This window comes from Brachionichthys hirsutus, unplaced genomic scaffold (assembly GCF_040956055.1).
Source record: "Brachionichthys hirsutus isolate HB-005 unplaced genomic scaffold, CSIRO-AGI_Bhir_v1 contig_202, whole genome shotgun sequence".
Lineage (NCBI taxonomy): Eukaryota > Metazoa > Chordata > Actinopteri > Lophiiformes > Brachionichthyidae > Brachionichthys > Brachionichthys hirsutus.
This window is the reverse complement of record NW_027180319.1, coordinates 384,808-407,582: the sequence shown is the minus strand read 5'-3', so window position 1 is coordinate 407,582 and position 22,775 is coordinate 384,808. Positions and strand designations below refer to the sequence as shown.

At 39.7% G+C, this 22,775-nt stretch overlaps 1 protein-coding gene across 1 annotated transcript in view; it reads left to right on the top strand.

The window, feature by feature from the left end:
* The window catches only part of LOC137912617 (NT-3 growth factor receptor-like), a 111,163-nt gene that overhangs the window by 68,315 nt on the left and 20,073 nt on the right, over window positions 1-22,775 (top strand). Inside the window, exon 11 of the mRNA XM_068756755.1 lies at window positions 16,833-17,021. Coding sequence (XP_068612856.1) covers window positions 16,833-17,021 — 189 coding nt within the window. The remainder of the gene's footprint in view (window positions 1-16,832; window positions 17,022-22,775) is intronic.

The following is a 22,775-nucleotide window of genomic DNA, read 5'->3' as shown; positions in this document are numbered from 1 at the left end:
TAGTTCAGATGTCCACTCCCCTTTGAGTTTAATAATAGTTCAATAAAGCATCTTTACATTTTCAGGCTCTGGCAGAGCACAAATGTAGGAGTATAGCAAGAGGCTCAGTTTTCTATCACAGGCTGTTTCGCCTGCCGCAGCAATTTAGCACCATCGCCACGGGGAGTTGTTCAGAAAATATAAGGCTTGTGCCTTTTTTACAAGCCAGAAAGTGAAAGTCATAATAATTTAGTTTCATAATACACACAAATGCAGTTTATGGTGCAATCCATTTAAGAGACAGGAATATCTCAATATTATCTCACTTGGTAGATCTTGAAAACTACCCATATATATATATATATTGCATTGTCTTGATCTTGTAAACACTAAATAATTAACACTTGTGAATCTTACATTTCAGTGCTTTTGTTACGATACCAGTCCGGATGATTTTATAGGTGCTTTTTTATTTTTTATAATTCTCAGTTTGACTTTTATTTAGCTGTCAGCACATTTTTTTATGTTTATCCTGCAGAAAAAAAGTCTTTTGTCAGCCTTTTTCTGTTGCCTATATTTCTTTTGAGGACCTCACTGTTGCATGAATTCAGATTTGCCCTTGGCTTGCAAAGGAGACATTTGCGTAATTAATGTTGTCCCTAAAGTACCATGACTGAAATTGAAACACTTTTCATACCACTGAGATGCTGCTTCACCATGTAAATCAAATGAGTGGTATCTACACAGATTGCCTTCATGGAGTATTAGTTTTTTTGTGAGAGGCCAGAGAATGTCTGTCAGCTCTGTAAGTAAGCATAAGCACATATATTTCTGCCTTGAACTTTCATTCAACCGCCCAACTATACACCGTGTTCCCTGTATCCTAGAGGACTCAGCTAATGATTATTACTCTCATATTTTCTGCCTTGAAATAAATGTACTGCATGCAGCATTGTACTGATGATTTTCTTCCAAGTTAATGAACATTAAGGGACCGAATCTCAACAGACAGCTTTCTTGGAATACAGTGAACTCAGCTTCAACAGCACGCCTATTATACACAAATGACTCTTCCCTGTTGGCCACACAGTACCAACAGGAGGCTTTTAAAAGTGCAACCCTTGATTTTCCATAAAAATAAATCAATTTTATTTTCTGATTAGTTAAAGACTGGTGGTTGGAATAAATAAATTAATAAATGAATATATGTGTAGCTCTCATCTTTTTACATGACTCCATTTGCGATTTTGTTCTTGTGGAGAGTGTTGATTTGCTAATCATGAACAGGAAAGAGCATCCTGTCAGAGGTGGGAAGATTATTTTCAGGGTCTGAGATGATATCCCGACCTAGTGTTTTTTCCCTTTTCCTGAAAACCTTCTTTATAACCAGTGGTTAATTTAGTGTGAATTTTTAACCACCAGCCCAGCAAATAGCTCACATTATGTAACAAGCAAATACAGGGTGCTGCATGCTCACTCCTGCGCAGCAGAGAGCTGTACTTCATTTAAACCGACAGAAAGTACAGGCTGCATTGAAATTAATTTATTTGCTAAATCAGCGATGATAAAATAGTTACATTTTGAAAGAGCTTCACATTGACTGTCCATTATTCATTAGCAGAATAGTAAGTAGAATTTCGTTCAGTTACAGGACAAGAGAGGACAGAACTAGAGCATGTTTTTATTTTTGCTTAATATACAATACAATCAGTGCACAAATTAAAATAAATTTTGGGACTTTTGTCTAAAGGTACCCTTTAGCTCCACTCACTCCCACTAAGTTTGCTAAGAGCTGTTATGCGAGTGCCTTATTGTGGAACTATTTTGATACAATTGAAATAACGTCAAGTTAAAAAGTCTGTGTTGTTGAAGGGCTGTGTTATAACCCTTTACAGTGTTACATATTCCGTAACACCGTAACGTAATATTTACAGTCTAATATTACACATATTTAATTTGTGAGTATCAAACTATTACCTGCTTATTACATTGGTAATAACATTGTATTACCTAATTATTACATTAAACTTTGACCCCCATTAATTACAACATTATAACAGAAGCAGTAACACAAATTCATTCCATAATTACCATTTGTGAAATACTGATGTCCGGGAGCTTTGACATAGAGCACATCGGGCGTAACCATCCCTCTGGATCTTGTCCACATGGAGCTGTCTTTCCATCAGCCACTCATTCCATGTCCCCATATGCCCATCGCCTCATGTTCCTATTAACTTCTCCCCAGTTACCATTAACACACTTCTGGGGCGGGCAGACCTCAGCATCTGCAGTATAGATAGAGAACGAGCCCCCATCCTTTGTAAGGATGGTTAGCTCAGAGAATAATTGTTGTGTAATCACAACTAGGGGACTAATTATTCATAGAGACATGCACATACACAGAACGCAACCGCACAGGGCACATTCTGCATCCCGCTGTTTGTGTGTCTCTATGCTGTTATCCTCTATTAGCATCTCTCTCTCTCTCTCTCTCTCTCTCTCTCTCTCTCTCTCTCTCCTTGTATCTTGCTTTCCTTATGTCTCCCCATCATCTTGTAAACTCTTCATGTCTTTCCACACTAATGGTGTTAGTGATCACTGAGGATAAATCAATTAAAACAAAATAAATTTGAATGAATTAAAAAGCAGGGAGCTGCAATAGCTGACACTTCTGTGGCAAGACAAATTATACTGCATGACTGGTTGAGTAAGATTTTACAGTGGCCCAGTCCCACCTCATTAACTTGTGTATTAACCCATAGAAAATCATAGTTAGCAAACAATAATGCCAAATAGATGGGATTATATGTATGTGAAAAACGCTCTGTGTTATCCGGATCCTTCTGGTGGACTTGTTTGTAATATACATCCGTTACCTAAGAGCTAAGAAGGATGTGTGGTGAATAACAACTCACCTTGCCGTCATCTTCATGCATCTTCCAATGTTTCGAGCAAGGAGCAACAGGAAAAAAAAGATTTGTAGCCTGAATTACAAAAGTCTTCAGGGGCTGTTAGGGAAATGCCAAGGCCATCTGTGCTGCTCTAAGAGGGTGTGAAATGAAGACGGAGAGTGTGTCACACTGCGATGAGAGGTCATTACTGGCTTCTCAAAGGTAGCAGATTATGTCAATTTTACAGGTCACAGTCTTTTAGGTCACAACATTTTTTATCCTTTTCGTCTCATTGACAACTTTACATTTATTAATGAGTCCAGAATTGTCTTGAGTTCAAATATGCATTAGAGGTGTGATGCAAAGCAACAGCAGCTAAAAGTTGAAGCCAGGCGAGAGCAGGTTGTGGCTTCCTATTGCTCCAACAATCGCTCTCCACTCCAGCCTGGCTGATTTTCATGTTTCGCTTTTATGTGGTTTAATGATTGAAAACACTCTGCATGCACGTCTTACGTTAGCTGGCTCACTAGCACCATTTTGATCTGATGCCAGTGATTCAGTGAAGCTCACGGTATTGACGAAATGCGTTTGTAATTTGTAGCCTTACTGGAATATTCTTAAGCAAGACAGTGAAAACTTGTTTCAGCTCATGTTGCTGCTAACCTGGCCCTCTCAGGCATGGGAAAAATTGATTTTGCTGCGGGGAGCCATTCATGTATAGTTTGACCGAGTCAGGCCTGCATAAAAATAGCTCTGTGGGATCATTCGGTGGGGGAGACATATTTAAGGCTCTACTGTGAATAGCTTGATCAATGCATTTAAATGCTTCAGATGGTAAAACACATGGCCGTGAAAAACACTCAAATATATATTTTCTGTCTTGTGTAATGCATAATGCAGCATTGGCATTGCAAGGCTGACTCTTCGTTTGTGTTTACAGTAATTAAAAAATACCATATGTCCACCTGAAGCCCAATTTCAATAAGCTTCGATATTTTCTTAATGCTGCACCAAAATCTTCTTTAACTCTTCTTCTTTTCTTCAAAAATGAAAAAGAAAACCAAAAAAATGGGTTCTTGACTCCTTTTAACTTAATTCTACATGCAGCAATTCTCATTAAAATAAAGTTAACAATAGTAAAACTGAAACTGTGATGTCTCTGATAGATGAACAGTGAAGTCTTTTCAGCAGTCATTTTGTTTTACACACACAAAAAAAGTAGATTAAATAAATAAATACAATTCACAGTGTAATATAAGTATTTTCTTCTTTTGCGAGCATTCTGAATATTCAATATGTGCTCTAATATTGTATTGACGCTGTAATGTTGTGTTTCAGCTGCATGGCAAAGTGTCATATTTCTGTATTTGGGTATCGTGGTATCCAACTGGCAGGGAGATAAACTTCATGTAGCCCAAGGGAGGGTGGTGATGATGAGCTAACCTAACATGCTGCAGTGCAACGGAGGCTGCAAAACACACCATGTTATTTACACTTATAGAGGAGACAGAAAGAGGAGGTGATGTGAAACTGGAAAGGAGAGGAGGAACAATGGAAGAAAAAAAAGAAAATTAAGAAGGAAGTGTAAAGGGAGTTTCAACAAGCTGGCTCAGCTGCGTTTCAGCTAATGGGTGTATAGTATTGGTTACTCTGATGACTTTCCTCTGTGCCCGTTGGGCCAAACATTTTGCTGTAGGTTTTCCAGAATTAGCGGAGAGTCTTTAACATAACTCTATCCAGTCCTGTAAGGTTAGTTGGTCACATCTTGAACAACTTTTTTATGCATACTGTAGTAACATACACATTAAATCAACCTGATGCCTTAAGATACATAATTTTAATTTCATCAGGCTGTACAAGAGATAAACTGTGACCTTCCAGTCATATCCATGCTGTGTATAATGGCACATCATGTCTACAGACTGCACCATATGCACAGCCCTAGAGATGGGTTGTGGTGCATAGTTATCCCTGTGTGTGTGTGTGCGTGTTTGCCTTTGTCCTGTCAAGAGTAAAACAGAGTTGAAGCCTATTTCCACTGAGAGGAGCGCAGCAATATCTTTGGACCATTGCTGCAGGTAAGATAAGATCCATGCTTCTGCAGAACACAATCTGATCCAACCACTGTGCCAGAGGAAGAAAACCAATTTCCTTTAGACTGCGGAAAAAGAAAAATGCTAAACTAGAAACTAGAAACGCAAAACATTTTTGTATCAATGTTTCATCCTTTGCAGAACTATCAGAATTGGTAGGACAGAATGAAGCAGAAAATATGTAGTTTGATTTTGGGGTGGAGTAATCGGATAATAAGAACTGGTATGTCTTTAAACAGCGCTTTTGTCCATCCCTTGCATTATTTCACCAGGTCTTCTTTGCCTTCTCGCAACATGACATTTGGTGGGCAAATTGTCTGGCCTTTAGCTGGCCTAGCTCGTACTGACAAGACAGACAAAGCAGTCTCTCGGATAACTGTTCAATCCTCAATTATGTGACTACCTTGAAGTGAGTGTTCCCAGCTCTGAGTCAATCGTACATGTGCTGAAAGATAAGCGGTGGGCTCACAGCACAGCTCTAACTGCTGTTGATTTGACACTGGACTTTGTCACGGTATCACTCTGGGTAAGGAGACGAATTGGGTACGGAGTCGGCATGAGATGATCAAACAAAATCATTGTGCCTTACAAACAAATAGCTATGTGCTAAGCCAAATGTCTGGATGGTGAGTGTCCAATCTTAAAAGCCATCAGCCCACAATATTTAACCCCTTTAGGTCAAACTCAGCATTACTTTATGGTCTGAAGCAATGCACATGGGTCTATACAGTAGTAACTATATGTGGGCCTGTACAGAGAATGTAGGCGTAGATTCCAATCACATGAGAAATGTAAGGACTGCTCAGAAGGCTACAAACACATCACATATATCATTTGTAACAATTGTAAAAGTAATTTACAAACTCAAGTGCTGCAATTGAGCAAATGGTGCCAATTAAGTACAGATGCTAATGTGGACAGAAACGGGGAAAACGCAAAACCCAACCCACATTACTGTGAGTAGGATATGGCTAGGAAGATGTCTTCTGATTGTCTGTCCTCCAGGGAGGAAATGGTAGGCGATGCACATTTTTGGAAAGGGCTTTTCAACCTTGTTGCAGAATAACAATATAAGCACATGTTTTTGAAAGAAAAACATCTAGATTTTCAGCTGAAATGAAAAAGGACTATTCACCAGAAAGGGCATCTCTGTCACAGCTTGCTATGATAATGTACAGTATGTCGTTGCACATTATTGGCCTTGTACATGATCACTGGTTGAAAGTCTTGCATATAAACAGAAAGTTATCAGCTGAAATGATTAATAACGTATGGCACAGAGTATCCGACTCAGCCCAGTGAGATGATTTGTGGTGCAAAACTTCTTATTTTATTTAAATCATCAACTAATTTATAATTGCAGCCTCCAGGCTCCCTCTTTTAATGATTTAAGTACAGTCTGGAAATGGAAAACAGGAACAGTTTTGCTTTAAGGTTCCAAGTTTGACCATTTGATACATTTTCACTTTCCATTAGCAGGTTATAAACTGAAATAAATTACTGTTGTAGTATTTTGACTTTGTGACAGCACATTACTCTCTTTTGGCTTCTTTTTTTGGCTTCATTGTCATAATCTCCGTATTGTACTCCTGTGCAGTTGAGACACGCATATTAATGGTGGTTATGGTTATGTCAATCCCCTCGTGTTTTCCAGGACAGGGACACTAGGGGATCATGGTCCATGCAATTAGAGCAGATTGCAGGAACCAAATATGTCAAACAGTTGGGAAGACTATAAAAAAAAATATTGTCCACAATGGTCCTCACCACAGCTGGGAAGCATTTGCTAATGCTTAGGGGTAACTTTTGAGCAGCGACAAAGTGTTGCTGCGTTTCCTTTTCTCTATTGCGTTTATCTCAGGTTGTGTTTCTCCTGCGACGGGATCAGATAAATCAGCTTTGCTGGGTGTTTGAGTCTCAGTATTTAGCTGTCATGCCTGAGTGTGCATGATGGTGCATGGAGTGAACAAATGTATCTCTAATAAGGAGTCCTCTTGATTAAATTGTGTTGGAGTTGAATCTAATATTTCGAGCACTAGAGTGACTCCCCTCCCCACGGAGTCATTACCCATTACTGTGGTAATACTACTGAGAAGTGTGAGCAGAGAAACATTTGAGCGAGTTTGGGCTACACAGACCAAGCAATGCAATGGATGTGAAACAAAGCCTAACTCCACACCCAGTGCTGTTCTGTCAATGTCAGCACATTTGTAGAGCAACATGCTGCAAGCCATGTCGTGTAAAATCTGAATTGGATGATATCCACTTAATTTGGCAGTTAGCAATATTAACCCCGAAAAGAAGAAGGGCTTAAAGTCAGGGTCTTGCATTTTGTCAGTGGGCTAATATATTTTTGGGTGGTCTAGATTTAATTAAACGTATGTGTTTTGGTGGTAGCAGGCTCAGACATAGAGCCTGAAGTTTAGAGAGGCAGGTACATAATGAGTTTTGGATGTACGGTAGAACCTTATGCATTCACACAATTAGCTACTAAACACACAGGCTTTTAGTCTCTGGGAACAATTGACATGACTTTTTTCACTCTGAGTGATCCTAACATGTGTTTTATTATTTTAACTGCTCTGTTTTGATTCCTCTCCTCTCCTGATTAAAACAAGAACTGTATTCCCATTCTGTCAGTCACATCAGTGCCTTCGTGGCCTCCATCGATGTAAACAGAAGCAAGAAGCAGTGCTTGGTGTTTCCTCCAGTGTGAAAACCTCTGTTTGGTGTCTTTTTGGTACCAGGTGCTGGGATAGTAATTGTGATATCTGTGATCAAACAAAATGACCAGATATGCCAATAGCTTAGCTTGGCTAGAGATCTTGGAGATGCAGTTATCTTAGTTTTTTGGTTGATTAGGATTGCCATGACATTTTCTGCTTAAATGGTAATAATCCTCAAGAATAATAATCCTCAAGAATATTTTGTGTCTTCAAATGCAATTGTAATCTTACTCAAGGAGGGAATGAGAAACACAGAAAATTGATCCGCTACGCTTTTCATGGGAAGCTTGCTTTCCTAATTTTCCAATTATTAAATAACAAAGAAAATCAAACAAAAAAGAAAGGCATGTGTCTGTGTGTGTGAACACTGAAAAATAATTATGCATTAAGAGCTCTTCCAGGTGAGCAGTAAGATGACCATACTGGCAGTTGGAGTCGGCGCTTTCTTGCTTATGTAACATGAATGCAGCCGAGGCAGTGATGGCTCGATGCTGGCTATGCACACAGAATACAGAACGGGTGAAATGAAGAGCCTGGCTGGCCCCTTTTTCTTCTTTAAAGCTGTGAAAGTGGATAAGCCTCTGGTGTTATTCACAGGCTCCTTCTGACATCTTTCTGTTGATGTTTTTTAAATGATGTTCAGATCGGTGTGGAAATCTTCCCATTGCGAATGCCCAGTAGGACACAAAACAGCTGCGCTCTGAAAGGGAAACAGGGGAAAGTAAAGATATTTTTCTTCTTCTTAAAGGACAGCTGAAGAGCGAAACCTAAACGTTTTATGTAAAAGAAGGGATTTTGTTTGAAATGTATTTTGTGTAATGAGATGATTTGGCTCTTTGAAATAGATTTACCTGCAGATAGAAAATAAAAATGTCTCATTTGGGGTGTCCCTCATGGAGCAAACTGTTCTTAGTCTACACTGGGCCTTTCTCATTTCACAAAAACACATCAGCTCTGTATTATTTTAGATTTCTTTGTCAATCAAGCATTCTATTTCAAAGCTCCTGCTGGGAGATTGCTCCATCTGCTAGGACCTGGGGAGATGGACTGCTAATATTGTAGCCCTCCTTTCATACCCCTCACATACACTGCCATTGACCCTATTGCCCATCATGCTGGGAATTTCTGCAGAATTTGGTTTGCCTCTGTGTGGTCGTTGTTGGGCAGTCATTTCACAACACTGAAAAGCTGTTTTCTCAGTGTGATGAGCCTCATTTGACAGTCCCCTGCCCCCCGCCTGTCCACCCCCTGCCTCAGCATCTAAGCCCATTTACAGCCATCTTCTTCACTTTATTACTATTTGCTGATGGCAGCACTTTGAAGGATTTCCTGGGGAGGAGGGTAAGGGGTGGTACGGGGCTAGTGGAAGTTTAATTGGCTGCATTAGTTAGTTTGCTTCTTTCCCCCTCCCCTTCCCAACCCACCCCCATCTTTATTCTTCATATTGTCTTTTTTTTTTTACTGTGAATTATCCCAGTTCATCCTACCACCTGCTTCCAAAATGAGATTCTTGTTTGATGTGCACAGAAATCAGGCAATGAAATACCTACAAGTGCCAGTCCACAGTGTTTATACTGGCTTGGACGTCTTCTCACGGACTACAGGGAAAGTTATATTTAGCAGCATTGTCTCCTTGCAGATGGAACTGATTGACAGCCCACTGTGGGTAATGATGTGTACTGTTTCACAGGGTGTCGCTCACAGCAGTCACCCTCTGAGAATGTTTGATGTTTGCTTTGTTTGAAATGCCTATATTTGTTTGTATTTTCAGCCTGACATATCCTGCAGTATGTTTAGGCTGCATAAAACCTAAATGTGGAGAAAGGCGAATCATTCAAATGATTAAAATGACATGAAATGAAAAAAAGTTGTTCACCCCTCCCAGAACTATTTCATTATTTTTGAAAACATACTACTTGAAATGCATAGAAGAAATTAACATTGACAATCTTTGTGTGTAGATATGTGATACATGTCTATTAAATGTTTTGGATGTTACTAATTTGTCCTCTGGATGCTATTAAAAAAAACAGACTATCAAATGTAAAAATGGCATTTAATTTAAAGCAGTCGTATCATACATATATATTATATATAAAACCCAGTTGCATTCAGGACAACACTTAAGGTCATTCTCTAAGCAGCACACATATAATGATTAAATGATTCTATACATTCCTTATGGTGCTATACGTATTCCTTGGTAAAGACCCAATTAATGCCATCTAAATTATCAGCATTAAATGAGACAGGATTCACCGATTCAGAGCATAAACCTTGAACAAGGCTGCTCAGTATATCCTTTACTTGCATCTTTGCACCTGAAAGCAACAATCCATTGATAGTTTGGCCCTCATAATATGAATCATTGATTAAGAAACTACAACTACACACAACTAGAATGTAGATTATATACATTAAATCATGTTCCCTGCACTCCACCAAGTCTTCATTTTTCTGAACATATAACAAAATTCAAGTTCAAGCAGGCTATCTCTGGCTACACGACATACAGGGAGTCTGGCAAAACTATATCAAATACTATATAAAGCCTGTATGCACCTAAGTAAAGAGTATTCACTGAGTATGTGGAACAACATTTGATATATTTACAGTAGATATGTGATGGATGAGAACTGAGATGCAACAAGAGCAGATTGTTTGATGACACTTGAGTTACCATCAATCGTCTGATATATTTGTCTATACACTCAGAACTAACAGTCAGTTATACTTGTTGTTGTTACTAGAGTAAAATAAAAAATAACAGCGAGGGTATAAATACATCATGTGATTATGAAAGTGAAGATGAATGCTACAGCTGCTGTCGTAGATCACTTTGCAGCAGCCTCCATTCCTGATGCTCTGTCACCGATCTCGGATAGGAGCACTGAAGTATTTCTAAGGATTACAATCTTACTTGAAATTTATATAGCCAAGTTTTGTGTGTAAATCAACAGTATTATCAAAAGATCGCTTTCAGCATAAGACTTGCACCAAAGTACAGAAAAGATTGTTAATACTCAATTGAATTTAATTACTCCAATTCATTCTAAGCCCACATAGAGCGCTCTCCTATTTGTCAACGAGCTGCTCTGATTAAAAATGTATCAGCTATGCGCTGGTGTATTCTAACCATGTCATTGTCTTGAGCACATCAGCAATATAATGGTTTACTGCTTGTCGTTTGGGGTAGTAGTCATTTTGCTGGTTGAATGGCTAGTAGTTAGTCTGCTGCTATCATTCTGACTAAATCACCTTCGGAACTATCAGATCGTTACGATGGAATGTATTGCCATTAATTTGTAACCTATATTTATGGTGTTCAAAATAGAAACTCTGTTGACTTTTGGTAATCCCTGGTCACCATCACCAATAGAGTGATAGTTGTGTTTTTGTGTGTGATGTGTGTACTACTGTACTGAACATCTTGCGCATGGAACACTTCAGAGGTTACATGTGTATGCATGTCTGTCATTTGTGTTTACACTGTGTAGTTCTATAACTGTGTTGGCCATGATTCCCTCGCAAAAGAGGCTCTTAATCTCAATTGAATATTTACTGGTAAAATAAATGAATGTGTTCCTGATACCCATATGTATCCTGTTAACCTTAATAATCCTCTGACTAATGCCTCACTTCAGACCTGATGCTCTCATTTGTGGTTTTGATTGAAATCTTTATTCAGTTATTGGATAGACTGCCAATACATTTATTACAGATGCATGGTAAAATGTTTTCTTCTTTATTTTTTTCCTCTAACATCGTCATCAAATCAAAATTTACAATTGCACCTTTACTTGGCAGCTTTAGTTCAGGCTTAAATGCCTTGAGTCTTCTTGTGATTAGACCTGTATTGATGCTTTACTTGTACACTTACATAAGCTTAGACATAATAGTTCTATCTTTGGAAGGCTTTGTGTTGTTGATAGCGTCCTTCTGTTTGAGGATTGTACATATCGTCGATGTACTCTGCTCGTACTGGCATGCTAAATCACTTACAGACACCACGATCACGTTGATTGATCATTTCATGCTTTATCTCCATCGGCATCATGAGTCTTTTCTTGTCACTGCCATCCTTACCACTCCCTTTCTATCGACCTATCACTTCTAAAGAATACTCAGATACAGTCAAAATCACGTCAATAATGGAAACACAACGAGTACGTAAGGTGGTGCATACCTAAACTGAACGAGTGAAGCGCGCTCGGCCGTTTAGCGGCAGCATCTGGAAGTTGCTCGTGTCTCAAAGGAAAATATTGCTTGCAGGTTTGCTCGTGTCTTGGAACACTCGCGTGTCGAGGTATAATTGTCTAAGTATCTAGACTCTCCAGTGAGTTTGAACTAGAGCAGCCTCTGGGATGTGTTTGACCTTCTTGATTTACCTGGGTGTCTGAGAAACATCTTTACACTTTACCTCAACTTAGATTTGTGTAGAAATCAAATCTTGCCAGCATGACAGTAATCAATTACGCACTTAACCAGTATTAGACAAGTGTTGGGGTCCAGTAGAATCGTGGGACACATGAGCATGTAGTTTCAACGGCGGCTGTGATATGCACAACCTCCGATCCTTTTAGTGAGATTATAGTGAGTTTCTTTTGTGGTTAAATGCACGTAAAGGTGCAGTTTAATATTATAATGCCATGAGAGTAAATATAGCCATTGAGTGTGTGGATGCTGCTTTGCATATGTTTGCACTGCATGCGCAAGCGTTCACTGTTGGCATTGCTTCTGAGTATATGGTGCAAACTACTCTCCCTGACAATGCCCCCAACACGTTTTACCTTTTGCCTTTTCTGATTGCATTGCTGTAAAAGAAAAATGAAACCTAAATAGATTGGAGGCTTGTGTGGCTCCGACGATATTCTCAAATCACTGTGTGTTTTGTTTTCAATATGTGTTTGTGCCCATAACGCGTAATGAAATGCAGGTACCTAGTTTTGTTAAAGATCCTTACTCTGTTGAAGTCATAAATCAAGGAACAGGGTTCAGACTGCTCTACTGTTCCATGATGTCATTTCCCATATCTTTTCAGACTCGTATAAAATTGCGTTGTCTGTCCTTAGGGAGTTGACAGGGTAATGTGTGTGTGTTGTTAAAGATATAAAGGCCCACAGGCCACTGTGGGAACAGAGTCAGAATAGCAATTTCAAGTTTGTTTATTATCATTCTGGGCATCACGACCAAAGATATACAGCAACATAAATTGTCATTGGTTTTACACTGTCATTGCAGATGATGTGTAGCATGGTGTAAATGATTGATTTTAGATGACAAGTTGCCACAGATCCAGTGACTGCACATTTCAATTGCACCTTTAATTCTGTCTTGACTCAGCCGTCCTTCCCCTCAGTATTTCGTATTGTTTATACGATCACAAAGAGAAGCCACATTGTGGCGTGCTGGGCAACTGTAAATTGTTGATAGGCTACAATGCAGAGGACCATAAACAAGAACCATCTGAGTGCTCAATAGTCACAGCTGATCACAATCAGCTTTGAAGAAAACAGCACACACTGCAGAGGCATATCACTCTGCAGGCTGATTTTTGAATACAGTGAGAAATGGGGTTTTGTCTGGGTTTTGCCAACAAAACCTCCCACTCAAAGATATTTTGTGTGGGAGGTTGGGTGAGCAGGTTAGGCCATTAGACAGAGGAGATATGTGAAAGTCTTCTTCAGAACAAAGTGGGGAGTTCTCATCTCGCTTTAACTGTAAAACACAAGGCTTCTTCAGAGCTAGCTAGTAGCACCAACATCTTAATCTTTATTCTGCATCACATTTTCTTGAGAATAGATTGTGTGGAGTTGTTGTGTTCTGAAGACGGACCCGTACCAAGAAGTCCATCCATCCATTTTCTTCCATGTGTCCGGGACAAGTTGCAGTAGCTGCAGTCTAATCAGTGTTTTCCAGATCTCCCTCTCCCTTGTAACACTTTCCAGCTCCTTCTGGGTAATTTGGAGGTATCCCCTGGGTAGATAAGATATGTAATCTCTTCATTGAGGTCTGGGTCTACCCTGCAAAGCCGCCAAAGGGAGTTGGCCTATGAAGAATGCTGAACTAATTTGCTTCAACCCTCTCCTTTCATACTCAGGTGCTGCATAATAAAGTTCATGTTTTAAATTACAGAAATGCATTGGTGAAATGAACTGTTTGACAGCTACTGCACTAAACAGCAAAATGCCATATTTGAAAGATTTATTAAATTAGCTTACAGCTCTACGAAATTTGGTTAATATTTCTGTCTTGCAGTCCTTCACAACCAAGATGTCTGGCATTATTTCAGTTTTTCTTATGGCTTTAATTTGTTGTAAATCCTTTAGAGCTAGAAGCATGGCTTTGCCTCACCAAGCTGTCCTTCCTGTGTTCTTTTGCTCATTCTACATGTCCTGCAGTTAATTCCAATCCTAATTAACTACCTTTGAAAGGAATCTGTGCAATAATTACCACAAGGAGGTGGAACGGAAGCAATCACACTTCACAATTTATTCTGCACTATAGGGAAAACCCTACAGTCACCCATCATATTGTTTTCATGTTTTTTGTTTTAATCCTGAGAATCACCTTCACCCCTTTCTTTCGAAAAAATAATAAAAAAAATCACACCCCTGCTGGATTTTAGCTCATTGTGGTTTATTTGCACAAATAATTATGATAATCAAAACACTGTTAACAAGGAATGAAAAATGGAATAAATAAGTTCCGCAGGAGAGACCAGAAACACCTACACGCTGTGGTAATAAATACTGTAGCTCCTGCACAAGAAAGCATAAACCAAAATGAATTGCATCTAATGACACTAATAATGTGCATAAATAAGGGAACACGGTTAAATTGATTGAGAGCACTTATAAACAGACTGGCTCACGGTGGACATGACATATCAGATTCAGGTGAAGGATGAAGATATTACTAGTGATGTTCCACATTTATATTACTTTAAAAGGATAAACAGTCTGATATTTTTTTCGAAGTTCCTTCTTGTGTTTGTGGTAAATGCATTTACCACAAACACAGAGGGCCATCGGTTGTTTGATAGATATTCAGAAGGAAAGATAAATGATTCTACAATATTAATACATATACACATTATCACAAAAGTAAGTAAATAAATAAATAAAGAAACAGTGGTAAATTATTTCAAAATTTAGAAGTACAAGAGCTTTCTTTCTAAGTATTAAAAAAAAAAAGTTTCTATTTATAGGAAGTGTATAGCTCCAGTTCAGCAACGGCATGTGTGGATGACTGAGAATCTGATTTGAAAGACTTGCTGTGAAAGAATGTATTATGGAAAACAGAAACTGACTGACTGACGCTTTGATTATCCCTACAAGGTGAAAAGCGCATAAGATAAAAGACAACTTGCCTCTTTTTTGATTAGTATTATAATCCGTCACTGGAGCCTGGTCCACTGATAGACCTGCTGGCCCAATATCTTAATGAACCAGTCCATTTACAAACCCAGGGGGAGACAGAAATGCTGCCTCTGCTCCTGTTAGTGAATGAGATTGACTTCTTTAAGTTCAGAAACATGATCCATATATCACATTTGATCAATTGATTTTGCTAAATTAGCTAATGCACCTGCAAACTACACCTCACATCAAACATCTGCTGCACTAAGGTTACACCCTGCGAGGGGAATTGCATAAATCCAAGTGGAGTGACGGATCTCCAAAAAACAATCAGGGGAATTCAGCTCGAGTGAGGTATTTCCCACCTCTCCGTCAGAAATACACTTCCAATGGAAAAGTGAGAAATACATCACCCATACAAATGTTTGCAGGAGAAATGTTTGGTTAGGAGCAAAGACGGTTGTGAGCAATGAGTTTTTAATCAAATTTCCTCCTTCAATACCTTTCTGTAAGAAAAAGCTGATCTCGCTGCTGTCTATCCTTCTATACATCTGATTAATAAGTTTAGTCCAGTCATGGCTTGTTCTTTGATGACTAATTACATTCTTATGTGTGAGGATGTACCTGTGTGCGAGGATGAGGAACAGTCGAGTAATGACAAATGTGTGTGTGACTATTTCGGTCATAGCCATTTATCAGATGGGGGACCTTCAAATAGGATCGAGTCAAATTATGTTCTTTGCTCTATTTAATGTCATTTTGAGGATCCTCAAGAAGTATTTTGGTTACCTCTTACCTAGATGACTTTTGCGCCATATCTACAGTCTCAAATGTTGATGTTTGCCGCTGTGCCCAGGAAGTTTTGATTATAGTGTGTGCAGGTGATTGACAGGCAAGTGTAGGACTTTGTAGTTCTTACAGAATTATTAAACCATTAAAACATGACAGAGGGTACAGAATCTGAGTACGGAATCTGGTAAACATAAACACTGTTGAGGCTGACGGAGGATGTGTTGCGGGAGACGGACCCAACTGGAGATTATCAGGGAGGAAACAGGACAACTTCGGGTATTTATTAAAGACATGGTTTTCAGGGAGGCAGACGAGCAAGTAGGCAGACCTGTACTGTAACAAGCTCAGGCAATAGCAACAAATCCAATGAAGTGGTTGTGTCGCTTGTAATGGGTTATATAGATATGCCAAGGGCTGGTTTGGTAACAACACAAACAGTACACACTTTGGAAAGATTGACTGTTATTGTGATAATAACATATATTAGTCTTATCATCTAAATACTGAAATCAAATAAATATAAATATTTTATGTATGTAAATATGTTTTATTTCATACGGAAGTTGCCTGTGCTTGCCATGAAAGCGATAGAAGTGGAGCTGTCCGAGTCGTCCACTTGGCAGAATGGCGCGGTTCGTGTACAAAGACTTTGATTTAAAGCCCAGCACCTTTTGCTGCATTCCACTCTCAGCCTGTCCATCTAAAATTATTGAATGAAGAGAACCCCTCAAAAGAACAGAAATATACTTGATTTTGATGAATGCAGACTCTGATATGAGTGTAAGAATATCTGTCGAGAAAGATTATCTAAGTGTGCGTGTTTGTGTAAATGTATTAATAATGTCCAGACATTTTTAAAGACATATCAAGTGGCGGACAGCTTGAACTGGGTGACAAATTAACAATGACACTTAACCAACAGTATTAAAAGTCTGAGAAAACTTAATTTACTATTAAATAATGGAACATTCTTCTCACTCTTTCCAGGTCCAGTGGCTGTGATCAGTGGTGAGGAAGACTCAGCCAGCCCTCTTCATCATGTTAACCACGGTATTATTACCCCCTGTACCCTGGACGCAGGGCCTGATGCCGTTGTCATAGGGATGACTCGTATTCCTGTTGTGGAAAATCCTCAGTACTTCAGGCATGGACACAACTGCAACAAGCCAGCCACGCGTGAGTCACACTAAACTATCATCTGTCACCGTTATGCTGGTGTGACCCGCATCACTACTGGTGACCATTGTTACACTCTTTCACCTTATTTTTTGAACTTTTGAACAGTTGTTCAAGCAAGAGGCTTCGCAAATCTTTGAGTAACTCTTTAGGAAACACTCTGGATGCTGCTCTGTAATGAAGAGTTCAGCATCTGGTCAGAAAGCCTAACCATCAAACAAACCTCTTTACGAGATCATTCCGACTGTTGCATCTCTATTGTAATCTGCTTTGTCTTTACAATGAGAAGCCCGGGACCCTCGGGGCAATAGTTGTATTTAGTGCAATCTACAGAGTCGGTGTGATCATATGGCGAAAGCATCTGGTTTGCACAGTTCCAGGCGCTTCATATAGGATCTGTTTAGAGGAAGCAGCCTTCTGTATTACAGCTACTGGTGTCAAGAGCCCCCCCCCCAAGAGTGAACTCCCTTATTCTCCCTCGGGACACATATTCTAGGTTGGGAGAGAGATGAGACCATTTGAAGGTCGAATTACTCACAATTATATAATGAGCAGAAAACAATTGAGCTGGCAGCCTAGCTAGCAGTGCTACCAGTCAACCCAATCAGATTTAGAAAAGGAGCCCCACCTGTGTGAAAAGCAGCACAGTGGCCATTTGCTCTCAAAATGGCCACTGGTCACGCTAACGTAAGCTGACTTCTGCGTCAGCGCCAATGAGAGGGAAAGAAATTACATTTAGAGGTGATAAATAAATAAATGGGCGGTCTCATGTATTATGAATTACATGAATTGTTAATGACCAGCTGGTGACTGATTTATAACATCTCATACCCTGCGCAGGAGCTCTGATTGCTAGCTAATGAATAAATGACAGTGGGCGCAAATGAAACTTTCTCCCGGTTACTGCACACCTGGAAATGAAAGTCAGGCCATGGATGTGCATGATGGTGGCTTTTATGGGTTCTTCCTCTCTAGGAGTTGCATCCTTTATATTTAATCCTATGTGCTTCTATAAAAAGGAACTGCAGGAAATGAATGAACCCTGAATTCATCATGAGGTCCTAATAGGAACAGCTTTCTAGCATCGGCTGGAAAACAAATTGGCTCACTGCATATGAATGTATTCTCTGCCCTAAAGATGCAAACACAGGGAAAGGATTAGCGGTGCAGCCATGTGTAAATGCACACGTGTGGGTGTATCCTTGTTCGTTTAGACGAGGTACTTTCTTCCATCACCTCCATGGTTTGACATGTCTTCAGTCTGGGGTCCCTTGCGTTCCCGTTATTCTGCAGGCCTCAGTCAGCATGTTTGTTCTACAGATTTACGTGTCCAACAAGGTGCTTCACTCTGCTCAGACACATTATGGCTGCTTTATTGATGCTTGGCCAATAATCCATTAATTACATTAATTTACTTGAAAGCTTCTTGTTCAGGAGAAAAGCTTGGTGCAAGGTCTTTCTCACACACACATACACACACACACTGTCATAGTTAGGCCCGTCAGGGGTTCATGTGGGTGATTTAGAGCATCCCTCTGTGTACTTCAAACTCAGCTCCAACTAGAATAGGAAAATAGCAGGATAGACAGTTGTAAAAGGATAAATAGTTTGTCGCTGCTCTCTGACTTCTGTTAACAGTTATATGAGATGGGAAATCACCTGCTGCAGAGCTTACACCAGTGATTCCAGTGCGCCTCGTCAGATGTATTATTCATGAATGGTTGATATTCAAGTCAATTCAGGGAAATTATATACATATTGTACAATGAGTTTAAATGTTCCAGAGGAAACACACACTATACTGGCCGTCAGGAAAACAGTTTGGAAGAGAAAAAAAGCATCTGCTGTCGATCTCTGCAGGAAAAAACCCTGAACAAATATCATAAATATTAACATCTGAAATTGCCCTCTACTTGAACCTGAGCACAGGCAGTTGTAGAGTGTTCAGAAAAATGGAGGGCATCAGGAGAAAAGTGTTGGCATAGTTAGCGTTCTGTTAGGGATTATGATTGGTTCATCTTCCAGATGAAATGGTGGCCTCGACTTTCACTGCGGTAAACACGCGAGCTGTGACTGATTAGAACTTTAGTTGAGATCAGCTTTTATTTTCTCCACGCCAAGCTGAAAAAAGGCCAATCCTGGGGAAATGTAGCCGCATTAGGGAGATAAGGGTAGAAAAGGCAAAGGACAATTCTTTAGCCTAATGACAGATCTATATCTAACCGCATCCTCTGTCTCCCAGCAAGTGGCTTTGTTTTATCACTCAGCTTGCTATTTTAATTACGGATTTGTCACATCCCTGCGGCTAAATTTTCACAATAGCTTTTGATGTTGGAATATAATGTGTAGCCTTTCATTATGTACGTGTTATTAGGAATATCACATCTGGGTGCCGCTCGGACAAACTCCCACTCTGGCCCATCTCCATTTGGTGTAACAGAGACTTACCTACCGCAATTACGCTCAAGGTGATGTTTTTGTAGATTAAAATGTTTCCAGCAGAGACAAAAAAAGTGATTAATTTGGCTGCTTGAAAGCTCAACAAATGAATCCAAATGTAGCGCAGATTGATTGAAGGTCAGTTTCGTGTTGCACGACTATGATTCCATGAAGTCTAAAACAGAAAAGCCACACAAACTAGCCAGTTGTGAATTCAAACACCATACCTGGTAAGATAGGTAAGCTTCAGCTCATTTCCGAAAGGAGGATGCTCCAAATATGCTAGTTGATGCCATGTGCTGTCTTATCAAACTACATCCCCATAGACAGAAAACCCATCTAAATGAGCAGAATATTCCATCAAGCAAACCCCTAAAATAGAGTGAAGATAAATAAAAGCTCTAACTTCCTGCGGAGATTAATTTGGTTTATGAATAATTTGCAAATTTGAGAGAAGGCGAAATTCTAAGACATTTCTTAATATGTAAACTAACACCTGTAACCATGTAATTGTGTCATTTCATGACAAATATGGGGTAAAAGGCATGTAATGTGTAAAAAACAAACATGAAATTAACACTGGAACAAAGAGCTGCCCATGAACTCGGATGTTAAACAACACATTCTCATTTATGTGGTCACTACTCTGAGAATCAATAGTTAATTCCCATCACTGAGGACACAGCCGCAGGGTAGTTGTGCAGTAAATAAAACAAACATTGAATATTAATATTTTGTTTAAGCAAACGTACACACTTGCATTTGATTCTGTTTCAGTAGAGATACAAATCTCAGGGGGAGCAGATGGCACATATTACCATGTTGCTTTGATAGAAGGGCAGCACGCTGGTGCAGTGGGTGGAGCTGTTACCTCACAGCAAGACGTTTCCAGGTTTGATTCCTATCTGTGCAGAGATTGTATGTTCTCCCTGTGTCCATGCGGGTTCTGTTCAGGTTCTCCGGTTTCCTCCCACCACCAAAACCATGCATCTTATGTGAATTGGTCACTCTAAATTTTCCGTGAGTGTGAGCGTGGGTGGTTCTTTCTCTTTTGTGTGGACCTGTAATGAGCTGGCGTCTCATCCGGGGTGTACCCGCCTCTAACCCGTAGTCAGGTTAGGAGGAGATTCATGCGAGTCAGCTGCTAATGCCGTTCATGTCACAGCAGCTCAGCCACAGAGCCCCTGTGCTCCAGTGATTCTAATGGCACAGAGAGGTTTGCAAGCTATTAGCTCCTGCATGACTACCTCTCACCTCAGCACTAACTTCCTCGAGTGTCCTTTTATACTGACCAGCTGAACAATGCATTCAGTATTTATATGTCTCTATGCTAACCAGACATTAACATTTACTAGATGTCTTGATGTTATTGTGTTATCGTCTATGAGCCACCATCTTGTTTTGTTCTTAGAAATCTGCCACCCAAAATTGTAATTCCAGTCGAGTAACAGTGTGTTCAAATTGACCCATGAGGACCACGAGTTGAAAATTTGGAAGGATGCCCTCATTGATTTTGATTGAGCTCCTGCATCTTAATGTTAAAGCATACATGCTGCAAAAGACATGTCGTCAATGACCAGGAGCCATGCATCAATCCACCCACCACACACACGCACTCAAGGCAGCTGTCAAACAGAAACGTGCTCTCACACACATCTGTGAGGTACACACACGCATGAATGCACAGTTAGCAGGTAGCTGGACTAAAACACGCCCTCACACAAACAGCAATACACACAGCTTAAACTGGTGACAGTTGCACACACACACACACATACAGAGCAAACCCAAAAACTCAAAATATCTACGCTTCCCCGGGCAGCCTGACCTGACTATCTCAGTAAATGTTGGTGCAGCGTTGTCTATCAACCTTCAGGGAGAATGTTTGCTGCCGTTGAGGCCTCAGGTGAGCCAGGACAAATGAATGAAGCTGAGTGCCGGGATGGAGATTTAATCTCAGGGCTTTCCGGCGTGCCACTCGGGGTAAATAGGCCTGCAGGATGCTGCCTGAGTCTGCCTGCAGAGAAAGCTGAAGGTTAACGTACATTTTCCTCACCACTGTCTGTAGGGATGCTCCATAACAACTCCCCATCAGTGGGGAGGAAGAAGGTGGCCACCAAGTATTTAGCTCCTATAAACAACCCCGGATTGAATATTTACACACAGACACAAAAAGAAAAGAAAACGGGCCCAAGTTGTACAAATAGAACATTAAACTGTTTTTGATGTTGCAGCTTTATTAATGGGGACTTTGATATTCTCTGGAGAACTCATTTTATTGCATTAATTTGCTGCAGCTTTGCAGACAAAGTTTAAATATTCTACATTTCTGTCCCAGTTGATCGCAAAATAAATCTGACATTGTTTCACCAATTTACCCTGATATTATGATAATATACTGTTTATATTTCAGTATTATGAATGTGATGTATTTGTAAAAATAATTAAGTTCTTTACACCTATTTTAAAGTGGAGATGTCTTATACTAAGGAATTTAATCAAATCTTTGCAGCTCTTGATGAGTACTGCTGCCACATATACTGCTACTTCTACTACTACGTGGAATCATGTCGAAAAAATATTTGCAGCTCTCGGGAGTTGTATGAAATTCAATACATGTCATCTGGCTCTGAAGAACATAATAGCAATGCAGACACCAAGATAAGGAATGCATGGAAGAGAATAGGAACAACTGTTCTATTTTAACTGCCCTTCTTTGGTCCAACAGTGTTATTGGCATGCCAGACTAAACCAACACACTGATTGGATTGGATTGGATTATTCCTTCCAATAAATTGCTGACTAAATAATTATCAACTCAATTAAAGAAACAATAAGGGTTGCGGATTCTTAAAACTCTAATTTTAAATCATACTGTTTGGGTTTTATAAAGAGTTTTTATCGACACTCAACGACACTTTACATTGCGCATTATTCATGCGCAATGTAAAGTATGTTGCCCAATGGCACAACAACCTCTCAATCATAGGAGGACCCGCTCAAACACCACTTCAAGCCACTCAGGTCCTCACTGAGCTGCGCGCAAACCACGGCATGTATGCATGCAGCAGATCAGCACCTTGGAGAGCTCCTCAGACCTGACACTATGTTTGTGCAATATAATGCACCATGGTTTGTAGATCAGTTCTGGACTGGTACATTTGTAGGTTACGTGCTATCATTATCCTGCATTACGTGCAACAAAACAAATCTGCAATTTTGCATTATGAAACACAGACAATTAAAAATGGAAATGTGTCTTGGAAACATTGGGAGACAATGGCAGATTAATTATAGAGAAATTCATTTCATTAT